Raw genomic sequence first — 26,169 nt, forward strand, 5'->3', positions numbered from 1 at the left:
GAAATGCCCGCACACATCTGGATCCCAGACTACAATCCAACAAACATTCCTTTCCGTGAAGTGGAATTCCACACTTGCACCCATTTGACTGTCCACTTGGACCGCTCATCAGATCAGGCTTTAAAACATTCCACCTGGCTCTTCCCCATGAAGAAAAACGCAGCCACACACAAAAGTATTTCCAACGTTTGGCAATAAAACTATATTTATAAATAAAAAGTCATTTTCCCCATCAAAAATGTTAAGGTCTTTTTTTTTTTTATCCAACATACTTTTGAGTATAAACATACTGTAATTTGGGAGAGGAACAATCATCAATCGAAGCACTGTGGGATACATTCGGGATTATCAACATTCTGAAATTATGCAAAATAAGACAGGATTTAAACTGAAGAGGAGATAAGGCAGAGATGTTTGTTCTCTTTTGTCACATCTTGAATTTGGTACTTCTGTTCATGTGTTATCCATAGAAGTCTGTGATGCTGATGCCCAGTCTTTCTATTCTACATCTGTGCAGAGTTGCCCGGAAAACTAAAAGATTTTGGGCTCTCTACCAGCACTCCTCATTTTCTTCATCCTGTCACATGACATCAACAAAGAACTCCCCCTGGCTTCCAAGTGTGTGGCAGGACTGGCGTGACGCAGACAGCTCAACGGGCATGGAGGCCAAGGCACGACCTGACGGGGAGCCGGGAGCAGTTGCTCCCTGCAGAACCTGGTGGGCCAGGCGGCTGGACCCATGGCTGTGGGAACGTGGATTGCGCGTGCTGTGGGAGCTGCGCATGCTGCACTCGCTGGGAGGTCCCGAACGCTCGCTGGGGGCCCGCTCTCGTCTCAGCTCTGATTCGCTGCAGTGAGACCCGCTGCTTCGGCTCCCTGCAACAGACAAGCGGAATGGGATTTACCCAAGGTTTAAGAAAATGTGTCTCTTGTGTCCATGAACAAAACTCTCACTACCCTCACTATGCTGGCTGCCTGCACTTCCGCCGCCCACTTCAGAGTAGCCAGGTGGGTGGTCTAGAGAATGGGGGGCTGGGTAGTGGTAGGGAAAAGCCATAGGCCATGGAGCCTCACTGGGATGAAGCAGAGGAGCCAGTGTGTCTTGATCAGAGGCACCGCTCGAACCATCATGGTCTTGCAAAGACAGATGAGCCATATCTGAAAAAAATAAATTTTTATATATATATATATATATATATATATATATATATATATATATATAAAAAAAGATGCAGCACATCAATATTTAGTCTTTATTAAGAAATTCAAATAACAACATTATTTATATCCCTAGTATTTGTGTAAACAAAAAAAAACACTAACTTCCACAGAGGTCCCCAAAGATGTAGTAGCACTGTTCAGAGAATGTGATCTTGTTGACTGTATGTCGAATGAAACCAGCCTTTAGGAGGTTACTGGCATACTTTCGAGCCTCCCTGCGGTCCGTGAACCCCTCCACATGATGGAAAAGCCAGTCCACTACGTCCGAACCTGAGCAGAACACGCACAAAACACCCTTAATAACCCTGAAATCAATATATAGCAATGTTAAATGGTCTGAAACAGAAAGGTGTAGGTGCACTCTACCAATAAAGGCATTGGCAATGGTGATCTTGAGCCACATTCGATCTCGAACCTCCAGTCCTGAGTCAGGGCAAGCCATTGCCTTAGCAACAGTTACCATGTCACTGTGAACTGAGAGGTGGTAGTCATCAAAGCCTGAGAAGACAAAAGATTCCATTACCTTTACAATGGTAATCGAACTACAATTACAACAGGATATATCACAGACTATGACATAAAGAAATAATGAAAAACATTTTTTTTGTAACAGAACATTTCAAATCAAGGCTGATGAAGGTATATTTCCCCCAAAAAAGAGAGCGAGAAAAATATGCTTTGGTTAATGTACTTAATAGGCATGTCTCTTACGCTCTGTCTCAGGGATGGAGCTGGTGATTGAGGAACTGGTCGACGTGACTGTACTCATGGAAGGGCTCATGCCGTATGGAGGATACACACCAGTCATGGCTGCTGTATGTGACACCCATGCAGCAGGGTCGATTGGTCGTATGGGCTCACCTAATGAGGAACAAAGCAAGTGTGACACAGACACCCAGTTTAAGGAGCGCTGTGCAGATTGCAGACTGAGAACACATTTGACAGTATGCAGGGTAGAAGAAGTGTGTAAATACTCACTTCTGGGTAAGGCAAAACAGCTGTTTGGGTTGGGGTCCCAGCATTTAGCAACAGTCAGGGAGACAGGGCTGTGGATAAAAAAAAAAAGTTGTTTTCATGAAGCACCTATATATTTATTAAGATGCCAATGCGTTTATTGTTGAACCTGAAGTCTCACTCTTGGCTGCTAATTGCTTTGATCTACTTTCAGACAGAAAACTTTCAGCAGAGTCAACGTGACGACCAGTTAACTAACAGTGCTCACATGCCCACTATGTCAAGTACAAACTCGGCTGAGAAACAATAGGCTTGTAAAGACATAGACGTTCACAGTCTTAAAGTGTAGAATACAAAACAAACCTTGAAATGATTTCATTGTACCTTCCCTACAGTGACTAGAGAGAAACAGCTGCAACTGAGCACCATACTTGCTACACTGAAGTTAATTAGGAATTCAATGGTCAGGCAACATGGCAGCTAGTTATTTTGCCTCATGCCATTTGTTTCTACCTAAACAGGTGCTGGTGTTGACAGATGGCCATGCACTTATCACAGAGACGGACCCCTCACTCACCCTGGCTTATGCACCACGTCCCTTAGTACCCTCACTGCATCGTCATTGCACATGTTCTCAAAGTTGATGTCATTCACCTGGGAAGAGGACGCACAAGACTGTTACATGCGATCTGAATGCCACTTGCAATATCCACAAAAAGAAGAGTGCTTCCCACCTGAAGCAGCATGTCTCCCGGCTCAATTCGTCCGTCTGCTGCCACAGCCCCACCCTTCATGATGGAGCCAATGTAGATGCCCCCATCACCTCGCTCATTACTCTGACCAACAATACTGATCCCAAGGAAATTATACTTTTCTAAAAAAAAAAAAAAAAAAAAACACAAATAAAACTGTATAAGAGTGGGAAAGCAGGTGTGTTTTTTTACATGCTTATAATTAAAATATACTAAATACATTTTGCATAATCTTTCTAAAAAAAAACTAGCACACAAAGCATGGCGAGACAAGTTTCTATTTTGTTGGCAAGCTTTTCATTCAACCACAGATGTGGCATGGCCACATACCATGCACATGCAATGTAGATTCTGAACATCAGATCTGACTGTTGGCCTAAGATCCTATCTTATTGATGCATGCACACACAAAAAAAAAAGAATAAAGTCATACGCGGCTATGAGACATAAAACTTTCATAATAAGATCCTCACCCATATTTAAAGTGACCGTGATGATGTTGAGGGACATTGTGGAGTCAGTGATGCTGCTGAAAGATGACGACTGCATAAAGAAGAAGGGGTTTGAAACAGGTTTAAAGCCATCTTGGTTTCGCTAGCCAGTTGAGTTAGAATGACTCACCCTTTCCATGTTTGGTGCCCTGGGCTTGCGTCGCCGACGGCGATGCCGTCTCATCAGACGCGAGGAGCTGCTCTGTTCTGTGACGCTGCTAAATCTGAGAGGCAAATGAGAGATGTTCTGGCTAGTTGTGGTTTGTTGCTGAATGTATGGAACTGCTGCAAAATATCCTTGTGTTGAACTTACCGGCTGGTGGAACCATCATCATCAGAGTCAAAGCAGCTGCTGGACTCCAGCTCGCTGCTCATGAGGGAGGAGTGACTGTCGTACACACCCAGATCGAGCCCTCGGCCCCCATGCGAGTACCCATTCATCCTCCCACCTACAGCAGGGCAGCACACAAGAGTAAGCAGCCATGACACTTCACCTTAAAAAAGATTTCAGGCCGAGGAACCAACCAGAGTGTTCTTGTGCATGTTTTCTGCGCGGCCTCTCTCTCTCCCTCCGGTGGGACACCACAGAGTCTGTCTCCGTCTCGTCATCCATGCCATCCCGACTGCCTGCAGACTTGGCACTGCAGAGGCAGTGAGTTAGGGGACACTTACAGGGTGCTTAATTACAGATATTACGATTTCAACTCCTTCAGATAAAAAAAACCATTTTCACATAAAGGAATAAAAATAAAACATATGACTACAATCTCTTAAGAGAATACATATAAAATAATATCACGCCAAGAGTTAAAAATACATCTCTAAGAGCACAAAGCATTGAAGTACTCAGAGAGATTTAGAGGAGCAAGGAAGAGACGATCGGTGGAGGTGTACTGACTGAAAGGAGGGCGGTCTGGAATCTCCGATGCCCTGGGACCTCTCCATGGAGGGAAGTCGGCCAGACTGGCTGTCGGCCACAGAGCCACCATCCGAGTGGGAGCCATCAGCCAAAACCAGCTGAAGACAGAGAGAGAGGCCATGTTACATTTGGACAACTGTGCCCCCACCAGCGTACTCTCTAGGAGTTTTTCCTTTTTTTATATTCACTTTGCGTAACTGAGTGAGGCAATTAAAATGGGACAAGCCAGCACACACAGGCAATTACTTCAGGCCGAGCTGCAGTAAATTAGTTGTGTTAGCTTCCGCAGGGCTCTAGGGATGGCCCTGGTCTAGCCACAGCAGCTTGACTTGATCTTCACGCTGGAGCAGCTGTCCAAGGTCTTGCTGTACCAGCTAGATTAATGTCATCTCCAGAGAAAAGAGCTAAGCAAGGTTGAAATGCAAAGTACTTCCTCTGTGTATTTGAGTGTGTGTGTGTGTGTGTGTGTGTGAGTGGGCACGCAAAGAAGAGCTTTGACCTCTATTAGTGACAGCATTATAATACACCCGTTGCCCATACACAATGCACAGGTCTTTTGTTATCTGGAATCCACCAGATGGGTTCAGCTGACTAAGTCTCAGGGGTTCTTCAGCAGGGCCACAGGAGGACAGGCTGGGTGAGGGGGGTTAAGACGCAGTCTCAAAACTCATTTGACAGTCATGATGGTTATTCTGCAAATCTGTGTGTGTGTGTGTGTGTGTGTGTGTGTGTGGAGACATACCCAGCATATCACTCGGCCATTATAACAGGGAAGCCTGGCATTGTCATCAGATATCTCCTCCTTCACCACCCTGAGGAAAAGAGACAGGAGTTTAATGAGCCGATTCGCACAAATGAAAACTTCTTATCAAGAAACCAGCACCCAATCCTATTCCTGCCAGTGCTGATAATACAAATAACTGATCTTGGGTCAGTACTCAAGAATATCATGTTGCTTTTGATACATTTATATAAAGTTCAAGTTGTGCAACACACACACAATCAAACCCACATTTTGGCTTTTTCTTTAGAGGAGACTGGTGATGAATAAATTAGAATAAATAAAGTAAATAAGAAAAAGTCATTAAGATGCATGGTGGGGGAGGGGCTCTCTAATCCATGGTGCACACATCAAACGCGCCCACGCAGAACACAAAAGGAAAATGCAATGTGCAAAAGCGGGAGAAAGTGGGAGTGTGTCTCGCGCGGTAATCGATAAGCCAGAAACCCAAAAGCAGCGAACCTGAAGGCGCTTTAGACCACGGCCACGTGTTATTCCGGTCAGCATTCAATACTCTATGTATGCGTAGAAGAAAGGGGCCTTAAACGACTGTACTTGACAACCACACCCTACTGTTTTGGGATCAAGCAAGCAATCCTTTTATTTAAGACCCAGAAAAAGGATTCTGATATAATACCTGAAACCCACGCAAGAAAAACTATACTTTCCGTCTGATTTGTGGGTATTTTTGAGGATGATATACTGGTTCGTTTTGCAGAAACGTAAACTCTCCGAATGGAAAGCCGCCCCTCGTTTTGAGCGGGGCCTGGGGCAGTAACGCTCCCAGTCCTTAAGCCACCAGGACATTCCGAAGTGACGGACTGCAGTTGTTTCAAGTCAGCATTCCTGGCCCAGCGTTAATGCAGCCCACAGACACAGGCCGGACCCCCACAGAGCGAAAGAGGTCAGCCGACTGTGTAGAAACCCAGAGACCCTAAAATAAGACCATGCGTGGCGGGTGCAGCAGCTCCCAAGAAGGCTCTTCACATTCTGCTCAACACAAAGTCCAATTGTCATGATTACACAAAGTGACAATAATAATAATAATAAAAAAAAACAGGCAATTTCGGCCAGAATGAGGGAAAGTTTTGCTTTGTGACCACAAGTAAGAACGCGAAGTCCGTGTCAACGTCACTCGAAAACGAGCTTCTTACACGTAAAAGTGCGAAACGGGACATGTCCCCCCGTTCTCGGCTCAGTCAACCGCTGACAGGCCGCGTCCGCGTCCCCATCTTCCCACAAAGTCGCAGACTTCAGCCGCCCCAAGCCGCCTTTACCGGGACTTTAAATCCCATTATTACAACGAAACGGAGAACTAGCGGCCAGCACCGAGCCAGACCGAGCCGACGCGCTCGCTGCAGTTGCCAAGTATGGAGGGAGAGACAAACAAAAAGGAAAAGCGGAGCCGAAATTCGGGATGGAACGGCGCACACGAGCGCGGCGAGAAGGCGTCGGAAACAGCCTCACCCGAAGTCATCGTCCATGGACTTAAAGAAGAACTTGTAGTTGGGCTTCTTGAGGGCATTTTTCAGGTCCAGCAGAGTCACCCTGTCGGCCGGGATGGGCAATTTGACCAGGTACGGAGTTTCCTGGTCGTCGAGGTGGTAAATAATTTTGGTCTCCCCCATCGCAGACCACCGGGGAAAGGCAGCCTGTGGTCATCCAGCTTCGAGGCGCTTCGGATCCGCGTCCGGAACCGGCTTCGCGTGGACCCCGATCGCCTTTTATCCCACCGTTTTCCTTTCTTTACTTTCGCCCGAGAGCGAGCGAGGCTCGTCCCCGTTCCCCGCGGAGCTCAAACCGCCAGTCGGAGCATTTTTTTTTTCACGTCGCGTCTCTTTTCCCGAAATCCAGATTTTGAAGTTATTTACTTTACGACACGCAGCCGCCGCCGCACTCAACGCGACCCTTTCTTTCCAAGGACCCCGAAAACGCGTTTCGTCCCCGCACGGCTTTGTATCGCGGCGGTCCGTGTGGAATCGCTCCGTGGCCGGGCGCCCCCCAGCGGCGAGGAAGGGAACGTGGAATCCGGCAGGAAGAGGAAAGGTCGCTCCGCAGCGCAGCCTCGCGACACAGCGACCTCTAGCGGCCCTGTCTCCAAACGGGAACTCCGCCCCGCTTCTCCACCCTCTGGAGCCGTGTTGGCGTTATTAAATGGGTGGACACCCATCGGTTACATCCACCCAAAAAATGGCTATTAATCGCACAACCTGGTTTAACCTGGCGGTTAAATATAGTTCTTTATCTCAAAAGGATACAAGGTCATTAGGCCACATGTACGTCAAAAGTGTTTCACGAGAGCCTATAGCAATACACATCTTCAGTAGCACTTTTTTATAGCGATGGTGGTAAGGTTACAACTGATTTGTTAAAAATAAATAAAGTGATAAAACATGTCCGTGTGTGTGTGTGTATATATACATATATAAATAAAAAGAGGATACAAGTAATGTTTAAGCATTTTATTTCTCTTTAATTCCTTTGTTCCAGTCATGTGTAGGAGAACAGCATCTGAAAAGGAGTGCAGGAAATAAAACATTCAGTTAATACTAACATTTAGTACTGAAAACAGAGCAAAAAAATGTTCTTGTTTCAAGTCCCATTGTGTCATCACAATTAGTGACACTGAAGTCTCGAACAAGTTTAATGTCTGCCTTTGCTGACACCACATCCACCATTACAAGCTAGTGAAAGGGCAACACATAAAGGCAAGTGTACGTGCAGGAGTTCAGAGGCAAGCAGAGTATTTTTATTCACAGTAGTATTACATAAGGTCCTAGAATCTGAGAAACAATGTCGAGCCCCTAAATGAGCTTGAGGCAGAAATCAAATGCATGAAAATTCACAATTTTTAATCAAAATCTACCAAATGTATTTGTTGACACCACATTCAAGAACTGAAACAATGGGCAACACATAAAGGCACAAAACAGACACCTCAAATCTGCACCAGTTCTGATAAGCAAAATATCAAACATGTATACATTACACGACTGAATAATTTCAATTAAAATCTGCTCAATTTCCTTTAAAAGTAACTACCTCTCATTGAAGCATTAAGTCCACGATGCCACTTTCAGAAATGGGTTGTGGAGGAATTTATATCGTTCTTCAAGCTCGATCACTGCAGCTCTTTAATCTCTGTAGATCATACAGACAAAACACAAATTATATAAAAAAAAATACACAAACATTCCGAGCGACATGAAATGAGAAAGTACTAGTATTAGTAGCAGTACTAGTGTGTTATTATTTCCAAATTATCTAAATAAAGTGCACGAATAAACATTTCTAAGTGCAGGTCGTGGTACAGTAACCTGAAAGAAAACTGCGCCGCCTAAAATAAGACAACCTAACCCCACTCACCCAGACGAGGACGGCCGCCACATTTCTCACTTTGGAGGCTGATCGCTGCCACCACGTGTTGCGCTCGGGGCCGAAAGGCGTGCTGGGAAGCGGCCGCGCCTGAGAGGTCCGAGCGGCGCCTGTTTTAATCTCTTTTTCAAACTCTTTTTCAAGTTGAATTACAGCGAGAAAGAAACCGTCTAGAATTTACATTTTTTAAATTTCCTATATATGACCTGTATGATGAAAAAAAAAACTTTCATATGGTTTCATAGCCACAAGCACATTAGCCGCCAGCTGTGGTTTAGTAGCAGTTGCAAAGCAAATAACGAAATAATATAGTGACTTTAAGAATTCAACTGCATTCTAGTTGAATAACATATTAACATTTACAGGAATTATCAAACGCCCTTATCCAGAGCGACTTAAAATCAGTATTTACAGGGACAGTCCCCCCCAGGAGACACTCAGGGTTAAGTGTCTTGCTCAGGGACACAATGGTAGTAAGTGGGATTTGAACCTGGTCTTCTGGTTCATAGGTGAGTGTGTTACCCACTAGGCTACTACCACCCTACATATTTGAATTGGAATTGCAACAAAATGCAGTTCTTCGTAGTTTGGGTTCTAAACATGTATTCTGCAGGTGGGCTGTTTGTCTACAGGGGTTTGAAGGTACAGGAAGCGCACCGCAGTGAGGAAGATTCCCTTGGTTGCGGATCATTTCATTGACCCCACAGAGGTTCTCTGCTGGGTGAGCTCTGTATGGCCGTTTTCCGCCTCCTCGCCATCTGGAGCTTTCTTTCCCTGCTGACTGCAGCCTGCCTCTCCCTGTTGGCTTTCAGAATCTGCCTCACTTTCTTTCACGTGCAAAAATCAGCCTACACAATGGAATAGACAGACCCCAGCTTGCAACCACACCCTCTGTTCTGCATGCCAACTTGTCAGCATTTTCACAGCACATGCAATCACTGCCACACACACTCCACTGCTGTGAAGTTTTTGCTGGGGCCCTCCACCTCCTTGTACCACAGGGAAGCAGAACACCCACTGCCTTTTCTCAGGGTACTTTGCAGGATTATCTGTCTTCTAGGAGAGGGCAGATGAGGCAGATCTTCATAGAAATCCAGGACAAGAATGTTGGGCATCATTCCACCTACAAGTACACAAGATGCAGGCAAGTAGGTCAGTGTGATCAGTTTAAAAGGTCCCATGACATACATTTTTTCTTTTTTTATATAAGTCCTAGTGGTCTCCTTATACTGTATCTCTTTTTGAAATTCAGCCTTGGTGCAGAATTACAGTCACTTTTAACCAGTCCCACAATGAGATTTCCCCAAGGGTGCACCATTTAGTGTCTGTAGCTTTAAATGCTAATGAGGACAAGAGCGGCCAACAGAAATGATGTCATCCACACCATTCACCAACAACAATGTTTGCTGCAGACAGGGCGTTGTGTAACCTTTCCCCATATGATGACACAAGGGGAGAGATTCCAGATCCAACCATCTGAGCTGCCGCTCTCTGAAAGGCGAAGCAGAATGGCTAAAGCACTCTTTACACCTATCGCCATTTCTAGCCACTGCAGAACAATAATGTTTAATGTAAAATAATCTCACAAAGTGAAATTTTCACAATAGGGTACCTTTAAGGAATTTACATTTAAAGCATTTATCCTTCATCCAGAGCGACTTACAACGTGCTTTCATTCTGAATGAACAATGAATTACTGAGTCCAGAATAAGAGTAACTGTTGAATTCTACACAATTCAAAGGCAACAGAAGACAACAACATTTATTTCTTATATAGCACATACAGTATGTCTCAATGGGCTTTGACAGACACTTGAGCACTTGACCCTTCTACACACAATGAAAAACTCCAAACATAAATTTGTAGGAGAGAGAAAGGAAGAAACTTTGGGAAGGAGCGATACAGAGTGGGATGCCCTTCCAGGGTAGAGTGAGCCTGCATGATGTCAGTGCAGGATTGGTGATGGTTTCTCCAATAAGAGAAAAAGTCTTACAGTTGTAGAGGTGGAGAAGTCCAAAGTGTAGTCCAGTGTCATGGTGTACATTACGTGTCCATTATGATGCTACTGGTCCATTTCAAAGTCCCTGAAGCTTTAGTTGTTACGGTGGTGGTGGCTCTCTGGTTCGTTTCATGCTATGTCCTCGTTTAAGATAAGATAAGATCAACCTTAGCAGTTGCCAAGAACCAGGATTTATCTGCTGGTCTCTTCACTGGAGTCTGCCAGTAGTCTGTGCGCTTGATTCAGTGTCTCGATTCAGTGTCTTGTACGACTGATTCTGAAATATATGGTTATAGTGGTATAGTCTTAAAGACCAACGAAGGACATGTACAAATTATATATATATATATACACACACACACACACACACACACACACTAATAATAAAAAAAATTTTGGTATAGTGCCTTTCAAGGGAAATTAGTGGATATTAGTATATGTGAAAAACATTTTCATTTGATACTTCCTTTTTTAAGGAAGCCTGCTGGTCCTGAACACCTCCAGATCGGGAAAGGACCACCACACTGAGCACTGGAGCTCCATAGGGCTGTGTGCTTAGTCCAATGCAGTTCACCCTGCTAATTCACGACTCTTCGGCGATGCACAGCTCCATCCACATCATCATGACCATGGTGGGTCTCGTCAGCAAGAAAGAAGAGTCAGCATACAGAGAGGAGGCGCAATGACTGACGGAGGCCAACAAACTGTTTCTGAACGTGGACAAAACCAAACAGATGATTATTGACTTCAGAAGAGAATGGAGGGACTGTTCTCCACTGAACATCAACAGGTCTTGTGTGGAGATCATCAAGAACACAAAGTTCCTCTGTGTTCACCAAGAGGAGAACCTCTCCTGGGCTATCAACACATAAGCTTGTTAACCAAAAAAACCCAGCAGCATCATCCTACGAAGGCTGAGGAAAACCCACCACCAATCCTCAGCACCTTCTACACAGGGTCCATTGAGAGCATTCTGACCATTTACATTTACAGCATTTACAGACCATTTACATTTACAGCATTTACAGACGCCCTTATCCGGAGTGACTTACAATCAATAGTTACAGGGACAGTCCCCCTGGAGCAACGTAGGGTTAAGTGTCTTGCTCAGGGACACAATGGTAGTAAGTGGGGTTTGAACCTGGGTCTTCTGGTTCATAGGCGAGTGTGTTACCACTTGGCTACTACCATCCCACCAGTTGCATCACTGCACTGCATTGGACAGCAAGACCCTATGGCGGATAGTGAGAACAGCTTAGAAGATCTCTCTTCCCTCCATCATGGACATTTACAACACACACTGCCTCTTGGACCCTCACTGACCCAATATGTGCAACACCTTCTTTCCACAGGCCAACAGTCTCCTCTTTGAACTGATACATATACACTCTACATATTCCATGTCTATTAGCACTATTACAGCAGTATTTGCACTAGGGGGAGCCAGATGTTAACATCATAACACATTTTAAAAGAGAGAATATCAAATCATAAATTTTCAGAAATACGGGAAATTTCCAATATACTTGCAGTTACAAATGCAAGGTTTCTCACTCATCATTGCTTTATTTATGTTTGGGTGGTTTGGAGCGATACTGGGTAAACTCCCAGTAATCTAGTAGTCATCTCAGCTCTAGTAGTTAAAAAGTTTAGGTGTTTTACACATGTACTTGTTTTTGATAGGAAACAATTGTCCATTAAAAAGACATAAAATGGGTCAAAACTCCAGTCCAGACATTGTTTATGTTGTGAATTACTTTCATAGCTGGAAATGTCTGTTAATGATGCAATATCTGTATAAATGTAGAGAAGAACTTTATCAGCAACACTTAGTCTTGAGTTCCAATGGAATGCCGTGTTCATTAAACCAAGTCTTTAAAAGCTTCACTGATAATTATAAAACCATTTTAAGTGACCTTAGTAAAGCTGAAAACATTGGCTATGAATTTACTTGATTTTATTATGCACCATGCACACTTAAATGCATTTCTGAATTTAAGGGCATCATAAAGAATGCAGTTTCAGAGATATGTGGCCAATATAATATTTATGCATTTTGCATCCCCAGGAGCAAAACAACAAATAAAAGTAAGTTTCCCATGAGTGACACAGTAACATGGGTTTTGCAAATCTCAGAAAATTGGGTGTTGTTTAATTGGTTTACCATTTTACAAGTTCACCACGGTATTATTGTTATGAACACACAACCTTCTGTTCTTGAGTCTGATGAAAGAATCTGATTTTAATGCTTGCCAAATCCCCAAGGATTTGAAGGTCATACTGAAGCCTCTTGTGCAGTCCACAGTATATTCAAGTAGGAAAAGATTTTAAAAATATCTATTTGCCAACATGACAAAAGCTGATATGCAAATATAAATGAGTCTTGACATTTGATCAGCTTTCCCCCCCCAAAAGAATGAAAAGAAATTGGTTTAAAAACATTGGTCCTGTAGGACTGCAGGCAGTAACAGTAGGCCTCAAAGCCTATATAACAGAAATGGAAAATAGGTTCTATATATAGGCAGCGATGAGGCACACCAAGAAGTACAGAAGGGGAATACATCAGTGACTGCTAGTACCCTGAAGGCAGCATTTGATTGATATTCATATAGACTGAAAATACATGAACAATAGGCAGGCAGCAAAGTAATCATCAAAATCAACAAAGATGTGAATGTATAGCAACAGATAAAACTGTGTGACCTTCTAAAATGCCATAGGAGGTAATAATTGCCTCAGGCAGATGATGGAGGCATGTAGGGAATAAAGGGGTTAATGCTGGAGTGTGTCAATGCAGTATTTCAGCAGACATGAGTATCCAGCTGTATACTGAATTCAGCAGCACAATCTCCAGTGGGATCTGATACACTCGCACCTCAGCTAAAAGTGATTGGAAGGCTGATTCCATCTGACGGCTAAATAGAGTGGGCAGTCAAGCTTTAAGAGCTGCCTAGTTTCTTCTCACTCATGCTTGTGAAGGGAAAGAAAACTACCACTGGACACCTTTTGTCTTAAACAGAAAGAATGTTCTGGTCCTGGGAATAAGAGGGGAAGAAAGACATAGGTAACATGGATACAGGATGCTCCATGCCTCCAAGGCTCCACTCGTTTAGAAAGCAAAGACAGAGATGGGGATGATGAGGGCACCAGAAATATGAGGATAAATAATTGTGTGGCGCATGTGGTAGGACTGAAATCTGCAGAGACTCATATTTGCCTCTCTGCAACACATAACTATTATGATTATTCAATGATATGTTATTATTATATTATGATTATTATCTTCACAAAAGTAGGACTGTGCACAAGTAAAAAAGTACATTATTATTAATAATGTGTACATAAATATTATAAAACAAATATTGTCTAAAAGAATAGGCATTCGGTTTTTCAAAATAAGGTCCTACTACACTGTACAATAGGCTCAAATATGCCATAATGTAAAGCTGTAGGATACAATGATTAAATTATGTCAATAACAAAAACAGGGTTTGGGGATTTTTAATGAAGTTAAAAATAGAATCGAGAAATCGTGATTTTCTAGTGAAAAGTAAATTATATAAATGCCAACACAGCACGAGTGGAGTGTAACCTTCTTATCCTTTGAAATGGAGTTGGGCGCAGTTTGCACTCTCAGCCTGGGGTTGCAGTTTATGTTCCTGCCAGCAGGTGGCGCAAAGTGCTTTACAAAGCCGTTCAATGTCATTCATTTAATTCCAGAGAGTAACTCCACCGCGGAATCCTGTCAGTCTTCCACAGTAGGGCTCAGGAGCTAAACCCTTGCTCCTCTCTCCGGCAGCTGTCCTTCAGGTCACCAATGAGCCACTCCAGTCTCCCTTTTAGCAGCTGTCCAAAATATTTCAAGACCTGCCCAATGTCCTGTGTCTGCTTATTCTGACTGGGTGAGTCCACATTCCCTGGCTCCGCCTGGTGGGCAGCAGGGGACAGCAGATGTTGTAACACCAAAGTGCTTTACAGATAGTCTCTGTTAGTGATCTGAAACACTGAGTTATTTAAATATTGTGTGAAGGTTCTTGCCTTTTTTCAACAAATAGAAATTAAGAATGATTTAGTTGGATGGAGGAAGACAGCTAATGAACCATTTGAAAGTAAGATCCATATTGCAGCTGTAAGCTATATGAAACATAAAAAAATATAAAAACATGCAGAAGCAATTCGACCCATTGAGCTTGATTGGAAGGAGTTTAACCAATAATTTAAAGTTGACACACTCTTGTATAGCTCAGATTTGAAGCAATAAACTTTTTTTTCATCCTGAAATACAGTACAGGCCAAACGTTTGGACACACCTTCTCATTCAATGTGTTTTCTTTGTTTTCATGACCATTTGCATTGGTAGATTCTCACTGAAAGTGTCAAAACTATTGAACACATGTGGAGTTATGTAGTTAACCACAAGTGGAGACCTGGCCTCCACAGTCACCGGACCTGAACCCAATCGAGATGGTTTGGGGTGAGCTGGACCGCAGAGTGAAGGCAAAGGGGCCAACAAGTGCTAAACACCTCTGGGAACTCCTTCAAGACTGTTGGAAAACCATTTCAGGTGACGACCTCTTGAAGCTCATTGAGAGAATGCCAAGAGTGTTCAAAGCAGTAATAAGAGCAAAGGGCGGCTATTTTGAAGAAACTAGAATATAAAACATGTTTTCAGTTATTTCACCTTTTTTTGTTAAGTACATAACTCCACATGTGTTCATTCATAGTTTTGATGCCTTCAGTGAGAATCTACCAATGTAAATGGTCATGAAAAAAAAAACATTGAATGACACGGTGTGTCCAAACTTTTGGCCTGTACTGTACATCAATAGGCAAATTACTCCAACTGCGCTGATGAACTGCATTTAGTCCTGTTAGAATTTTTAACACCAAGATCCTGTAAAAGTCCTGTTTTGTGTGTGAACCTCCTTCTCCTACCTTAATGCTGAGATGACTCACTATATGTAGGTAGTTTTTGGCACTGTGTTCCAGGCGCTCTAGCATAGATGACCCACAGCCAGACTCCACAAGCTTTCTGGCAGCCTTCACATCCTGCACCAGTGTCTCCAGTGATAGCAGTATCTCCCCTCTTTTCTCATGGACCTGCAGCAGATTGCACACAGGCACTGCAGTGACGGTTTCAACAGGACATGGGCAGAAAGATGTGTGCAGTGTGTCTGAAGGTGAGCGAAGCTTTTGCTGATCCCTCATAGATTATTTAGCTTGTGAAAGCATGTGTCTCCAATTGTCCAAATGCATAATCTGAGGATAATAACTGAATGGTTGTCATGCAAACCTTGTCATAACATTTACAGCATTTATCAGACGCCCTTATCCAGAGCAGTATTTACAGGGACAGTCCCCCTGGAGCAACATAGGGTTAAGTGTCTTGCTCAGGGACACAATGGTAGTAAGTGGGATTTGAACCTGGGTCTACTGGTTCATAGGCGAGTGTGTTACCAACTAGGCTACTACCACCCTACAATAGAATACATCGAATACAAATGAATACATTTCACTTTCAGAAATAATCCATCCACCTGTGCTAACTGATCCACACGAGGTATTTGTGGTAAATAGTGGTAAAACAGTGCTTCTGTAATCATGATATAAGAGGTGCCACTGAGCACACTACACTGCTCCCCGGGCACCTTTCATGGCTGCCCACTGCTCACCAAGGGTGATGGGCAGAGGACACATTTATACAACAGTATTACACAATATATTTTGTGATAGTTATCGTCACATGACCAGCATGTACGTCCCATCTTATACCGTCATAATGGTTTGTCGACGAAGATATTTTGTCCAACATTTAGCTGACAAAAACGACACTACTACAACACCAACCTTCACCCCTTTGGGGCTATTGATTGAGAAGGAACTCAACATAAAGCAAAGTAAATGAATGTAAAATCATGCATATGATTCATCTGATATAGATATTGGTAAATGACCTAAAATACCATGATGATTAGTATGATGGCCAGTGGAACAACAGGTAGAAACCTTTATGGTAGGTAGCACCATTCAATAAAACAGTATCTTGACATTTGACAGCATTTACCCCCCCCCCCCCCCAAACACACACACACACACACACACACACACTTTTATGTGACTTACAGATTTCCTCTTCCATGCTGCTACATTGATCCTTGTCCTTGGTAAATGTATCTGGGAAGGGAGGGGGTTTACACTACTACACTCAGCCTGTGTGGAACAGAAATGCACTAATTAGTCAAGTACTAATCATGTTTGCCCACCACCGGAAATGGAAAAAGGCGGCAAGAAGTGTCATCGGATCATATAGGGCAGGTTCATTTTCAAAGAGGTTACTGGCGGCACGCACCGTTTGGGTGATTGCTATTTCGAATTATGGGTTGGTGACTGCCCTGGCAATGTTAAGATTGTGAAGGGATGACTATGAGGCGCCTCCTATGCCATATATCAATAAAATCTTTCCCACACTCATCTACATACGAAGCTCGCACATTCACTGTCTTTTCCTCACGTGTCTACATACAACGCTCATACGTACACTGTTGTTCTGTACATGCACTACATTTCTCCCCACACATACACACTATTTTCTTCAAAATGTTATATGTGATGAGCATGAAAAACTATGTGAATGCGTCCGCGGCAAAGTAGTATGTGAGCGAGGAAAAAGTGGTGAATGTGCGAGCTTTGTATGTAGATGCGTCAGTTCGTTTTTTGGCAAGCCCAGTTCCTTTTCCTTGGGGATCATACACATGGTTGTTGCTTTCTTCACCACCCGAGGGCAGGTTATACTTATTGCCCAGCAGTTCCTTCTTCAGGGGGTTGGTATGACCCACTAGAAACCGCGAGTTGAACCGGCATTTCTGAACTTTCAGGGTCTGTATTTGCTTGTTCACCGAGAGCTTGATGGAGGTTTTCTCCCTCCGCTTGTAGTTGAGCTGCCGACATTTTCACCCGATTTCCCGTAAGCCTTTGGGCAGTCTTTAGAACAACGGTCTTTGACGGAGCATAGGTTGCATAACAAAGGTGCTGTGCATTGGGACGTAATGTGCTCAGCACTTTTGCATGATTTGCAAATTTCCGCAGTACAAGATATTGCTATGTGGTTTGTGCTTTGTGCACTCCCAGCTGAATAGTGTTATGGGGGAAATGTTCAGTTTTACCTTCAGTTCTTTGTTACCGTGCCTGGAACCTTCTTTCCCCTGTTTTAACTCTGTCAATGACTAGTAGCAATATCATCCATCTTCATGCTCTGGGAGTACATCAGAACATGACTTTTGTACGTCTTTTGGCGAAGGTAACTTTCCCAAAAATAGAGGGATTATATCCTTATTTCCGTTCACAGCATTGGTCGAAGAACAACTACAAATTTCTTCTTAATGGACTAGGAGAAAATGAAGTCCAACTGGTCTGTAGTCATCTTTAAGCCCTTCTGCAGAATCTTGCAGCTCAAAGCGTGCAGAATTCCTTCTTCGCCTGTTGCCTGCCATGGTAGGCTGGTTTAGCTGTTAAGAGGGTCTCTAGCCCTCACACTGCACGACTAGTTTCACCTGAATAGAGGGAGGCCCACATACCTGAGCACAATGTGTTCCAACATGCAGCGTACAGCGAGCGTGACAAAATGTGGCGTCTGCATTTAACCCATCCCACATAGGAACGGTGGGCAGGGGGAGCGGGGGGAGCGGGGTGTGTCTGGACATCAGTGGTTGGTCCTTCCTTTAGCTGGTAATGACCACAATGCACACGACTTGTGCAATCTAACATCTATAAACTATAAACAGATCACCGGGTGGTAGTAGCCTAGTGGGTAACGCACCCAGGTTCAAATCCCACTTACTACCATTGTGTCCCTGAGCAAGACACTTAACCCCGAGTGTCTCCAGGGGGATTGTCCCTGTAACTACTGATTGTAAGTTGCTCTGGATAAGGGCGTCTGGTAAATGCTGTAAATGTAAGTTTATCCCTTCACTCATCCATGGGTCTACTATTGAGCAGGAATGAAAATGTCATGGAAGGATGACTCATTTAAATTCGTCTTTGCTCATAATACTTTGTGCAAGAAAGGCTTTACGACCTCGAACTTTGCACTCACCACCATAGCTTCCAGTTCCTTCACCTGGTTCATCTTCACTCTGGTGTCACCATCACACACAAAATCAGCTGGTCTTGTCTGGCCATGCCACAGCGCAGAGGCAAGCAGCAGGACTGGGAGCAGGAGATCTGGGAGTGCACAGAGTTTCTCAGCAAATACATAGGGGTGTGGTAGTAGCGGTTAAGACATCAGCAACCAAACAACAATGAAGTCAGAGGTTCAAACCCCACTTACTACATTTACATTTACATTTAAGGCATTTGGAAGACACCCTTATTCAGAGCGACCTCCAACGTAGTTCCATGTTTCAATCAATGAAGAGATCAGTTCTGGTTCACCCCCAACTATGAATGCAATCTTTTTATTCCCTCTGTTGTAGTTTCTATACATAAGTAAGACAATAAGAAGGTTCATCTAAATATTCTGTAAAGTGGAAGGTCTTGAGCTGCCGTTTGAAAGTGCTCAGTGACGGTGCTGTATGCTTACTACCGGATCAATCTGTCTGATAAATGCCATAAATGTGAATACCATCAGGACAGGTTGAGTCAGTGCAATGCACGAACTCAAGAGTCCAAAATACATTCAAAAACAAATAACGATTGCAATGTATTAATGTAACTAACACAATTAACAAGTATTGGGATACTTGATAGATTTGATGTATTTTAAGGGGTACGGTGACTGACGTTTCTACCACCAATGAGAGTGATCGGGAGCCACGAGTACTCACTGCTTACAGCCATGCCCTGCTCACCCCCACGAGAAGCCCCTGGTCGAGGTCCATCTGCGACAGCGTCCGGAGCGCGCACGGCATTATCATCACTATTATTTCTTTTATTTTGCGCCGGACTCCGGGTCTCACACGCCGTCTGCCGTGTCACATGAAGATTTGAGGGACGGCGCGTCGCCCGACTCCTCCTCCAAAGCCCGAAGAACGGGAATAAACCTCCACGCACACGCACACGCACACGCACACGTTCTCTTTCTGAACTTGCAATGACTGCCGCTCTGTCATTGTCGTAGTCAACTTCTCTTGTTTTGTTTGGAAAGGATGAAGGGAGAGACTTTAAACCTCCGTGGGTGGGTGGGTGGGTGCGCACAATGTCGGCTGAATAAATATTGACGGTGACACCGGCCCCGTGTTTAACTGATCAGACCTTGTTCCCAGATCACGACATGGACGGTGAGAAATCCCACTTTCAACAGCGCGACTTACATTAACAAGCATAATTATAATAAATAGACACGAGCGTGACGTAATAACACGCCAATGCGCCACTGCTGGGTGGGTGTTAGTGGCCTAGGGGGTAACACACTCGCCTTTGAGCCAGAAGATCACAAAGTCCCAGGTTCAAACCCCACTGTCCCCAAGCAAGACACTTAACCCCTGAGTGTCTGATAAATTACTTTAATGACAAAAATGCTCGGCCCGGAATTTGCCATATCTTCGATATTTTACGGTACGGCAGGATTCTCTGCGACTTTCCCCCCTTGACGTATGAAGATATAGACCTTTTATTCTAATGCGCATCTATTCTCTATATTTAAGTTTATTGTCCGGTTCCTTTGTTTGTGTTTCTATCCGGGATCCTTTTGCGTTATTACGTGCTATATACATTTATACACCATATTCCAACGTTTATTTCCCCACCCGTGGATCCTGTATGGATCCTGTCGTTCAAGTCGCCTATGTCACACGGGAGCTTTGACTTTGACTTGACTTTGACGTCACGCGTCGAGCCGAAGCGCATCTGCGTGCGTCAACGGCCCTTTTAACGGTGTCACACGCGGGACCCGGTCACGCAGCCTGCGGGACCCCAGGAAAGCCCGGGCACGTCTCCCTGACACCTGTTGTCCGTAAACCAGACGCAGACGCAGCGCGGTTGATCCTGAACCAAGGCGCCCACCGGAGCGGTGGGGGGTGGGTGGGTGGACATCCACCGTCGGCGTGAAGGTGACAGCTCCTACAGCACGAGCAAGGGCGATCACCATCACACACACACACACACACACACACACACTCCTCTGCATAATGCATGAGGCGTGCAGGCGCTGGCGGACGCTGCCTCTCCAGGAACAATCATTCCTCGCACCGAGAGCACGAGACGAAACGGCCACGGACCGACTGTAGACGGCGGACGCGTCTGATCTCGTCGTGGAGGCGTCAGTAGCGCCCGGCCGGCCCCGGAGCGGGAACCGGAGACCGAGGCGGTGACGGAACCCGCATTGCATCACAGAATCGATGCCCGCCGCCGTCTACCGTCGCGCCTGAACAGTCCGAGTGGGGAACTGTTGCGCGCATCCATCCATCCCTCCCCCCACCCACCCGGAGCATGTCGCGTTCCCCGGCGCGGAACTTTGGGCTCCCCGGGAGCGGATTCGGCGACGCCGAGGCGATCCAGCAGCAACAGGGCGCCGGGGACTCGGCGCGGGAGTAGCATCCCCACGCGGTTACGAGTAAAGTTGTCACTCGCTCCGGCAACCGCAGCGTGTCGCGCTCGATGGAACGGCGCAGGTGACGCTCGGATCGTCGAAAGAACCCGCGAGCCAAAGGAGGAGAACCGTAAGTAACCCAAGTTCCTTTTTCGAACCCGCGCCCCCACTGCACCCTGCCATTTAAAGGTGTGTTTTTTTTTCCTGTGGCGACATTATACACGATGCCGCCCGCTCAAGGACGCTGGAGATATTCCGCGTGTGACTGTCTGGCCAATGAAGGGCCTAAGACGTCTCCACTGAACTTGGGGAGGGGGGCGAGTGCCGCATGTCCACTTTAACCACCTCGGTAATACATATTCATATCGGGATGAATTCATCAATGCAAGATGTATTTTTGTTCTTTTGGTTGTTTGCTACTGCGCTGAATTGGCCGGATTGTCTGGCGAGGATGGAAAATTCTCAGAGGAGTCCGCAACTTTTTATTTATTTTAATAAATCATTAATTAACGAGGTATAGGCTACCTGCAGGAACCCGTCTTCACTTCTGCCCCACTGTCGATCTCCATGGCTGTACACTTGCGTCATTATAAAATATTATTTATCTGCGGTACGTTACGTCAGTGAAATGTTTAGGGAGAAACTTGTCGGTGGGAAAAACAGATTAATTTACCACCAGGAAACTTTTTTCTCTTTTTTTTGGAACTGGGTCAGTGTGCTATAGCGCTTTGGGCTCCGGAGCACCCAGTTCCACCGCCACCGGGCTGCCAGGACGGGCGCCATTTCTCAAGGACGCGTCGTGGCGCCTGGCGGGGCGGGCAGATGTGGCCATTATTGCACCATCTTCACAACTGGTGGTGGTGGTGGTGGGGAAGAGACGAGGATATTCGTTGTGTGTGTGTGAGAGAGGTGGCTGGTTGGTCGCTTGATTGGTTGGCTGTTGGAACAGCTCCACCACCCACTATATATCCTGAATGGCAGCAGTGAGCAGCCTGTAGCACGTCTAAAGCACGTTGGGTGTTCATTTATCCCCGTCTTTACCAAATTTACATCCAGGGATATCAGTAGTCTCCACTGTGTTTCTGCTTGCCTCCCATGAGCAATCAAGTGTTTTAATATGCAGGCCCGAGACTCATATTTCCTGACAGATACGTCCTCGTTCATGCCTCCGTTCGGAATGCTGATGTACTGACAGATCGTAAATCCCTGTGTGTGAGATTACGGCATGCATGCATTGCATTTGCTTCAAACGTATGGAAGCACTGCAGGCATTTTTTTTTTGCCAATGCACCATCCGTACATCATCAGGGTTTGTGCTCTCACTCTTGCAGAAGATGAGTTCGGACCTGTTACTGAGCAAGCGTCCATCCTATCAGAGCTCTCGACCCTACGGGGAAATTAATTTGACAGGCTAGCGGCATCAGCTTCGGATCCTTTGGGAAGTTTTCACCCCTGGTCTCGCGAAGTCTCTCGGCAGCAGATGCACGATGACAAGGAGCAGTACAGACACCGAGCACAGCCTTAGGGGTATCTTCACCACTTACCGACCACTGCATGGATTATTCATGTCATATTTAATTACTGCTGCGCTGCCTGCTTGGCCAGGCTTGCTCGTGGTTAATGTATGTTTGTAATAAATCTCTGGGCGCTTATTTGTGTGCAATTATTTAAAATCTCCCTTTTAGATTAGCTACACTGAATGCATTATGAATTACAAAGCGTCTCTTTGTCATTGCCTTCATACCCACAGGAGGAAGTGAGGAATCACTTCTTTTATATCTGACATGGCCCTTCCCTGCACAGTGGATTTGTTTTAATGCTCCCCGTTAATTAGGTGAAGTAATGATCCTCTGGTGGGCCTGAAAAGTCTGCTGTCTGCCGGCCCCTGTACTGCTGTGTGTTCAGTGTAGAGGCTCTTCAGATGATTTTAAATGCATTAAAAGTCCCTAGTCAGACTGGACACTGGGGACAGAAGTCTCCCTGAAAATCTCCCATTTAGAGGGAGCTCAAAAAAGATTTAGGTTACAAATTAATAAGGTTCCTGTTATAGAAATGACTAGCATTGTCACGACACAATAAAGACGAGGACCCAGGCGTGGATTAGTACCACCTTTTATTTGTAATAAAGGACAAACCAACATATAGGAATAAGCTTTGGGAAGGGGCATGGAAAAGGGGAAAGGGAAGGTTCACTCTCACCATTAAATAAATGGCCACCTTAGGGGCAATGGTGGCCTAGCGGTTAAGGAAACCACTAGGGTGGTAGTAGCCTAGTGGGTAACCCACTCGCCTATGAACCAGAAGACACATGGTTCAAACCCCACTTACTACCATTGTGTCCCTGAGCAAGACACTTAACCCTGAGTGTCTCCAGGGGTACTGTCCCTGTAAATACTGATTGTAAGTCGCTCTGGATAAGGGTGGGGGCAGAGGGGTCGTCAGGTGTTCCCGGTCCGGTTCCCGGTTGAGAATTGAAAACGAATGAGGAATGTAAAAGTCAGTGAGTAGCACCGTCATGGCCATGGGCTGACGGGGGAAGGAAGAGCAGAGACGGGACATCTGGGCAAATGGGATTTATTAATAATTATAACAAAGAAAAGCGGCATGAGGGCCAAAACAAAGGGATCAAACAAAAACGAACATGCAGGCGAGTGGCGATTGCCAAGAAACTGAAACTATCTGTGCATGTGAGAGTCCACATTAATGCAGCAGCATTGTCCGCTGCCCAAAAGGTAATTAGAACAGGACCCTGCTGGGGCAGACAACTACACCGGGTTATTTTTTCAAATCATCTTCGGTAAAAGAGTAGGTAATGTTGAAAATAGTGTTTTTTTTTTTTTTTTTTTACCAATTATTTAAAATTGAAAAAGCGTCTGAAATCATTTATGTTCATACAAAAAATCCCTGTCTTTTCTGTCTTTTAATGTGTCTCTTCAACGGGAGTCTCTCACATAATCTTTTCCTGCTCCGATCCCACTGCTCCCACCTGTGGAAAGTCTGTGGGATCAGGGCAGCTCGGCCCTTACAGACGGACAGGGAGTCAGTGCATCTAAAATACCGAGTCACGTTCAACTCTGCAATAAAGAGGGCATCAGGGAGCGCGCATCTGCCGCCTCGCAACGCGGCGCGCTCCCGCCACCCACCCCGTCGCTTCAGCCGGCCGTGGAGCCCTTTTCCACGTGGACCCCCGACCCATGACGGCCCCCGACGGACGCGACCCGGAAGCGCCGGCGCCCGACGCCGAGGACCGGGCCGAGCGGCGCGTGCTGCGGTACCAGCAAACTTTGGTGAGCGCGGCACACGGCGACCCCACTACGCCACGACCGGCGATCGCGCGTCTCTTAGCGACGGAGGAATGCCGCACTCGGTCGTGACCGACGGAACATCTCCGCTCCGGGTTTTACGCGGCAGGCAGGCAGGCGGAGGTCCGCTTTCAGCACCATGGACAGCACCAACGTCAAAGCGCGCGGACGACGTCGTGATTTATTAACCCCCCCCCCCGAAAAAAAAAACATACCGTGAGCAGTATTACGTGCACCACGCTGCGTGTCCCTCCTCGCCACGTTCTCTACTACTGGACTATTTCTCAGGGAATATTTTTATATACAGAGTGTGAGGGAAATCTCAGATCCAGAGATTTAAAAAAAAAAAGGGGGTGGGTGAGGGTTGTTATTGGGGTGGCATGCTTGGAATCTTTAAGAATGGTTGCACTGTCTACTTTGTGGGGCGTTCTCATGATGACTTTTGTAAGTACTGCATGTTAGCAGATAGTATAACCAGATACATGCTCATAACGGCTTTCATTTCATTCTGAGTGAGTGTGATACTAGTGGGCTCCCGTAATCCTGCATTGGAAGATTGGAAACGGCCTTTCGTACAAATGTGTAACGTCTTTGTCAGGTTTCCAGGAATTCTGCATCTTGCCAATGATTCGAAACCCCAATATCTTTCTTTTCTCACGTGAATCTCTCAGAAATCCGTAGTATGTGGCACCTCCATTAAGCTGCGTGGACAAAACCTGATGCTCCACTTTCTCCCAGCAGGACGTGAGAATGTTCCGAAGAGCGATGCTGTGAATCTTCAGAAATCTGACCTTTTGCACAAAACCCATTAACATGGTCGTTGCCGCTTAATTGGATTAAATATCATTAGAGACCCAGTGCTGACATTTGGATCTCACCGTATTTTAAAGAAAAAATCGGATGTGTCACGCGTGCCCCCTGGTCCTGCACGCGGTGACAGTCCAGGCTTTTGTGCCCCGCCACCCCGTATCTATTAATGTGGTGGTGCGGGTGGGCGCTGAGTGGCCACGGCAGCTTGAATCCTTGTCAGTGGCCGCGATTCTCGGTGTGCATCTTGGCTGCATCAGTGTGCCACACTCTGTGATGAATGCGAAGACTTGGCCATTTTCTGGTCCCAGGCTCCGTTATCAGCGTGAAGATCAATAAGCGCTATATATAAAATGGTGGCCGACGTGCCGCTGCTCTGTATCCTTTACTCTGCCGGGAATCTAACAGCTCGCAGATCAATGGCCTTATCATTTAGCTGCCACGCCATCACTTCATTACACAGCGTGACTCCAGACGCATCCGCCAGTTTTGATGGAGGCCTGCTTGAATGAGGAGGGCTGTGCTGTCTTAACAGTGTACAGATTTTCCGCTGGTGGACGTGCTTTCTAATTCATCACATTTTTATTCTCATCACATCGCGGTGATGTTCTCGCTGTGGCCTTCTCGCATACTGTCTCGTTTTCGGGGGTGTCCTTTTTGGTCCTGCATGCAGGACGGGGGGGACTGTGAGATATTTCCACAGGCTGTGGTGTTAACAAATGCTGTGATCATTATAATTGGCTCATAATCACATATGGCTTTGGCGCATTTTTCCATTTATCCTCCTAATCCATCCTGCTCACATGACAAATTGGAGGTTACCTTTCCCCCTTTCACATTTCCCCTGAGCGTCGTGGTCTATCTTTCATCTGACATGCTGTACGATTCTCTGAGCGCTGCAGACACCAGAAGGGGCAACAACACAAACCCACACATTCTGTCCTGAATCCATCACAGCAACAAATGTGCGACCGGCCACGTACGCCGGGTTCACTGTGGGCTGCAGCGCCGAAGAAGCCTGTGAGGCTTTTATGTAGTGTGA

General features: G+C 45.5%; 3 protein-coding genes, 1 long non-coding RNA gene and 1 other non-coding gene across 13 annotated transcripts in view; 1 reads left to right on the forward strand and 4 right to left on the reverse strand.

Annotated features, from left to right (window-relative positions):
- Positions 1-176: 176 nt before the first annotated feature.
- LOC114788769 (segment polarity protein dishevelled homolog DVL-3-like) lies at positions 177-7,117 on the reverse strand. Its single transcript, XM_028977656.1, has 15 exons — positions 6,586-7,117; positions 5,080-5,149; positions 4,317-4,435; positions 3,944-4,059; positions 3,732-3,867; positions 3,549-3,642; positions 3,401-3,470; positions 2,910-3,049; positions 2,753-2,829; positions 2,200-2,267; positions 1,933-2,082; positions 1,588-1,719; positions 1,324-1,491; positions 958-1,158; positions 177-876 (listed from the first exon to the last, which is right to left on the reverse strand). The coding sequence occupies exons 1-15, from the start codon at positions 6,744-6,746 to the stop codon at positions 581-583; spliced, it is 1,998 nt and encodes a 665-aa protein (XP_028833489.1). The 5' UTR covers positions 6,747-7,117; the 3' UTR covers positions 177-580.
- A 448-nt stretch (positions 7,118-7,565) lies between these two features.
- LOC114788791 (uncharacterized) lies at positions 7,566-9,963 on the reverse strand. Its single transcript, XR_003749570.1, has 3 exons — positions 8,485-9,963; positions 8,161-8,259; positions 7,566-7,629 (listed from the first exon to the last, which is right to left on the reverse strand). It is a non-coding gene; the product is annotated as an uncharacterized LOC114788791 (long non-coding RNA).
- LOC114789428 (small nucleolar RNA SNORA13) lies at positions 7,698-7,829 on the reverse strand. The gene has a single exon (XR_003749679.1). It is a non-coding gene; the product is annotated as a small nucleolar RNA SNORA13 (small nucleolar RNA).
- Positions 9,964-12,522: 2,559 nt separating the features above from the next.
- Positions 12,523-21,583, reverse strand: thpo (thrombopoietin). Of its 5 annotated transcripts, none has more exons than XM_028977688.1 (5): positions 21,544-21,583; positions 18,586-18,713; positions 16,617-16,703; positions 15,429-15,593; positions 12,523-14,420 (listed from the first exon to the last, which is right to left on the reverse strand). In XM_028977688.1, the coding sequence occupies exons 2-5, from the start codon at positions 18,616-18,618 to the stop codon at positions 14,259-14,261; spliced, it is 447 nt and encodes a 148-aa protein (XP_028833521.1). In that variant the 5' UTR covers positions 18,619-18,713; positions 21,544-21,583; the 3' UTR covers positions 12,523-14,258. The 5 variants fall into 5 exon arrangements, with proteins under 5 accessions (XP_028833521.1, XP_028833522.1, XP_028833520.1 ...); XM_028977689.1 differs by lacking the exon at positions 21,544-21,583 and adding an exon at positions 19,316-19,589; XM_028977687.1 differs by lacking the exon at positions 21,544-21,583 and adding an exon at positions 19,323-19,481.
- Positions 20,394-26,169, forward strand: part of clcn2a (chloride channel, voltage-sensitive 2a) — a 47,717-nt gene continuing 41,941 nt past the window's right edge. For all 5 annotated transcript variants that reach the window (XM_028977648.1, XM_028977652.1, XM_028977649.1 and 2 more), the window contains exon 1: positions 20,394-21,148. The gene's annotated coding sequence lies outside the window, so the exon portion shown is untranslated. The remainder of the gene's footprint in view (positions 21,149-26,169) is intronic.

Source organism: Denticeps clupeoides, chromosome 4, assembly GCF_900700375.1.
Source record: "Denticeps clupeoides chromosome 4, fDenClu1.1, whole genome shotgun sequence".
Lineage (NCBI taxonomy): Eukaryota > Metazoa > Chordata > Actinopteri > Clupeiformes > Denticipitidae > Denticeps > Denticeps clupeoides.

What these genes read in the sequence shown, in the direction of transcription:
- thpo (XM_028977689.1), bottom strand. An exon ending in AGGAACTGGAAGCTATGGTG is followed by an intron (nt 16,704 to 18,585) that starts GTGAGTGCAAAG and finishes TGTTCCACACAG; the next exon opens with GCTGAGTGTAGTAGTGTAAA. An exon ending in CAGCATGGAAGAGGAAATCT is followed by an intron (nt 15,594 to 16,616) that starts GTAAGTCACATA and finishes AATCTGCTGCAG; the next exon opens with GTCCATGAGAAAAGAGGGGA.
- LOC114788769 (XM_028977656.1), bottom strand. Translation starts at nt 6,746, where the DNA reads ATGGGGGAGACCAAAATTATTTACCACCTCGACGACCAGGAAACTCCG. An exon ending in TCCAGACCGCCCTCCTTTCA is followed by an intron (nt 4,060 to 4,316) that starts GTCAGTACACCT and finishes CTGCCTCTGCAG; the next exon opens with TGCCAAGTCTGCAGGCAGTC. An exon ending in ACATGCACAAGAACACTCTG is followed by an intron (nt 3,868 to 3,943) that starts GTTGGTTCCTCG and finishes GCCCTGCTGTAG; the next exon opens with GTGGGAGGATGAATGGGTAC.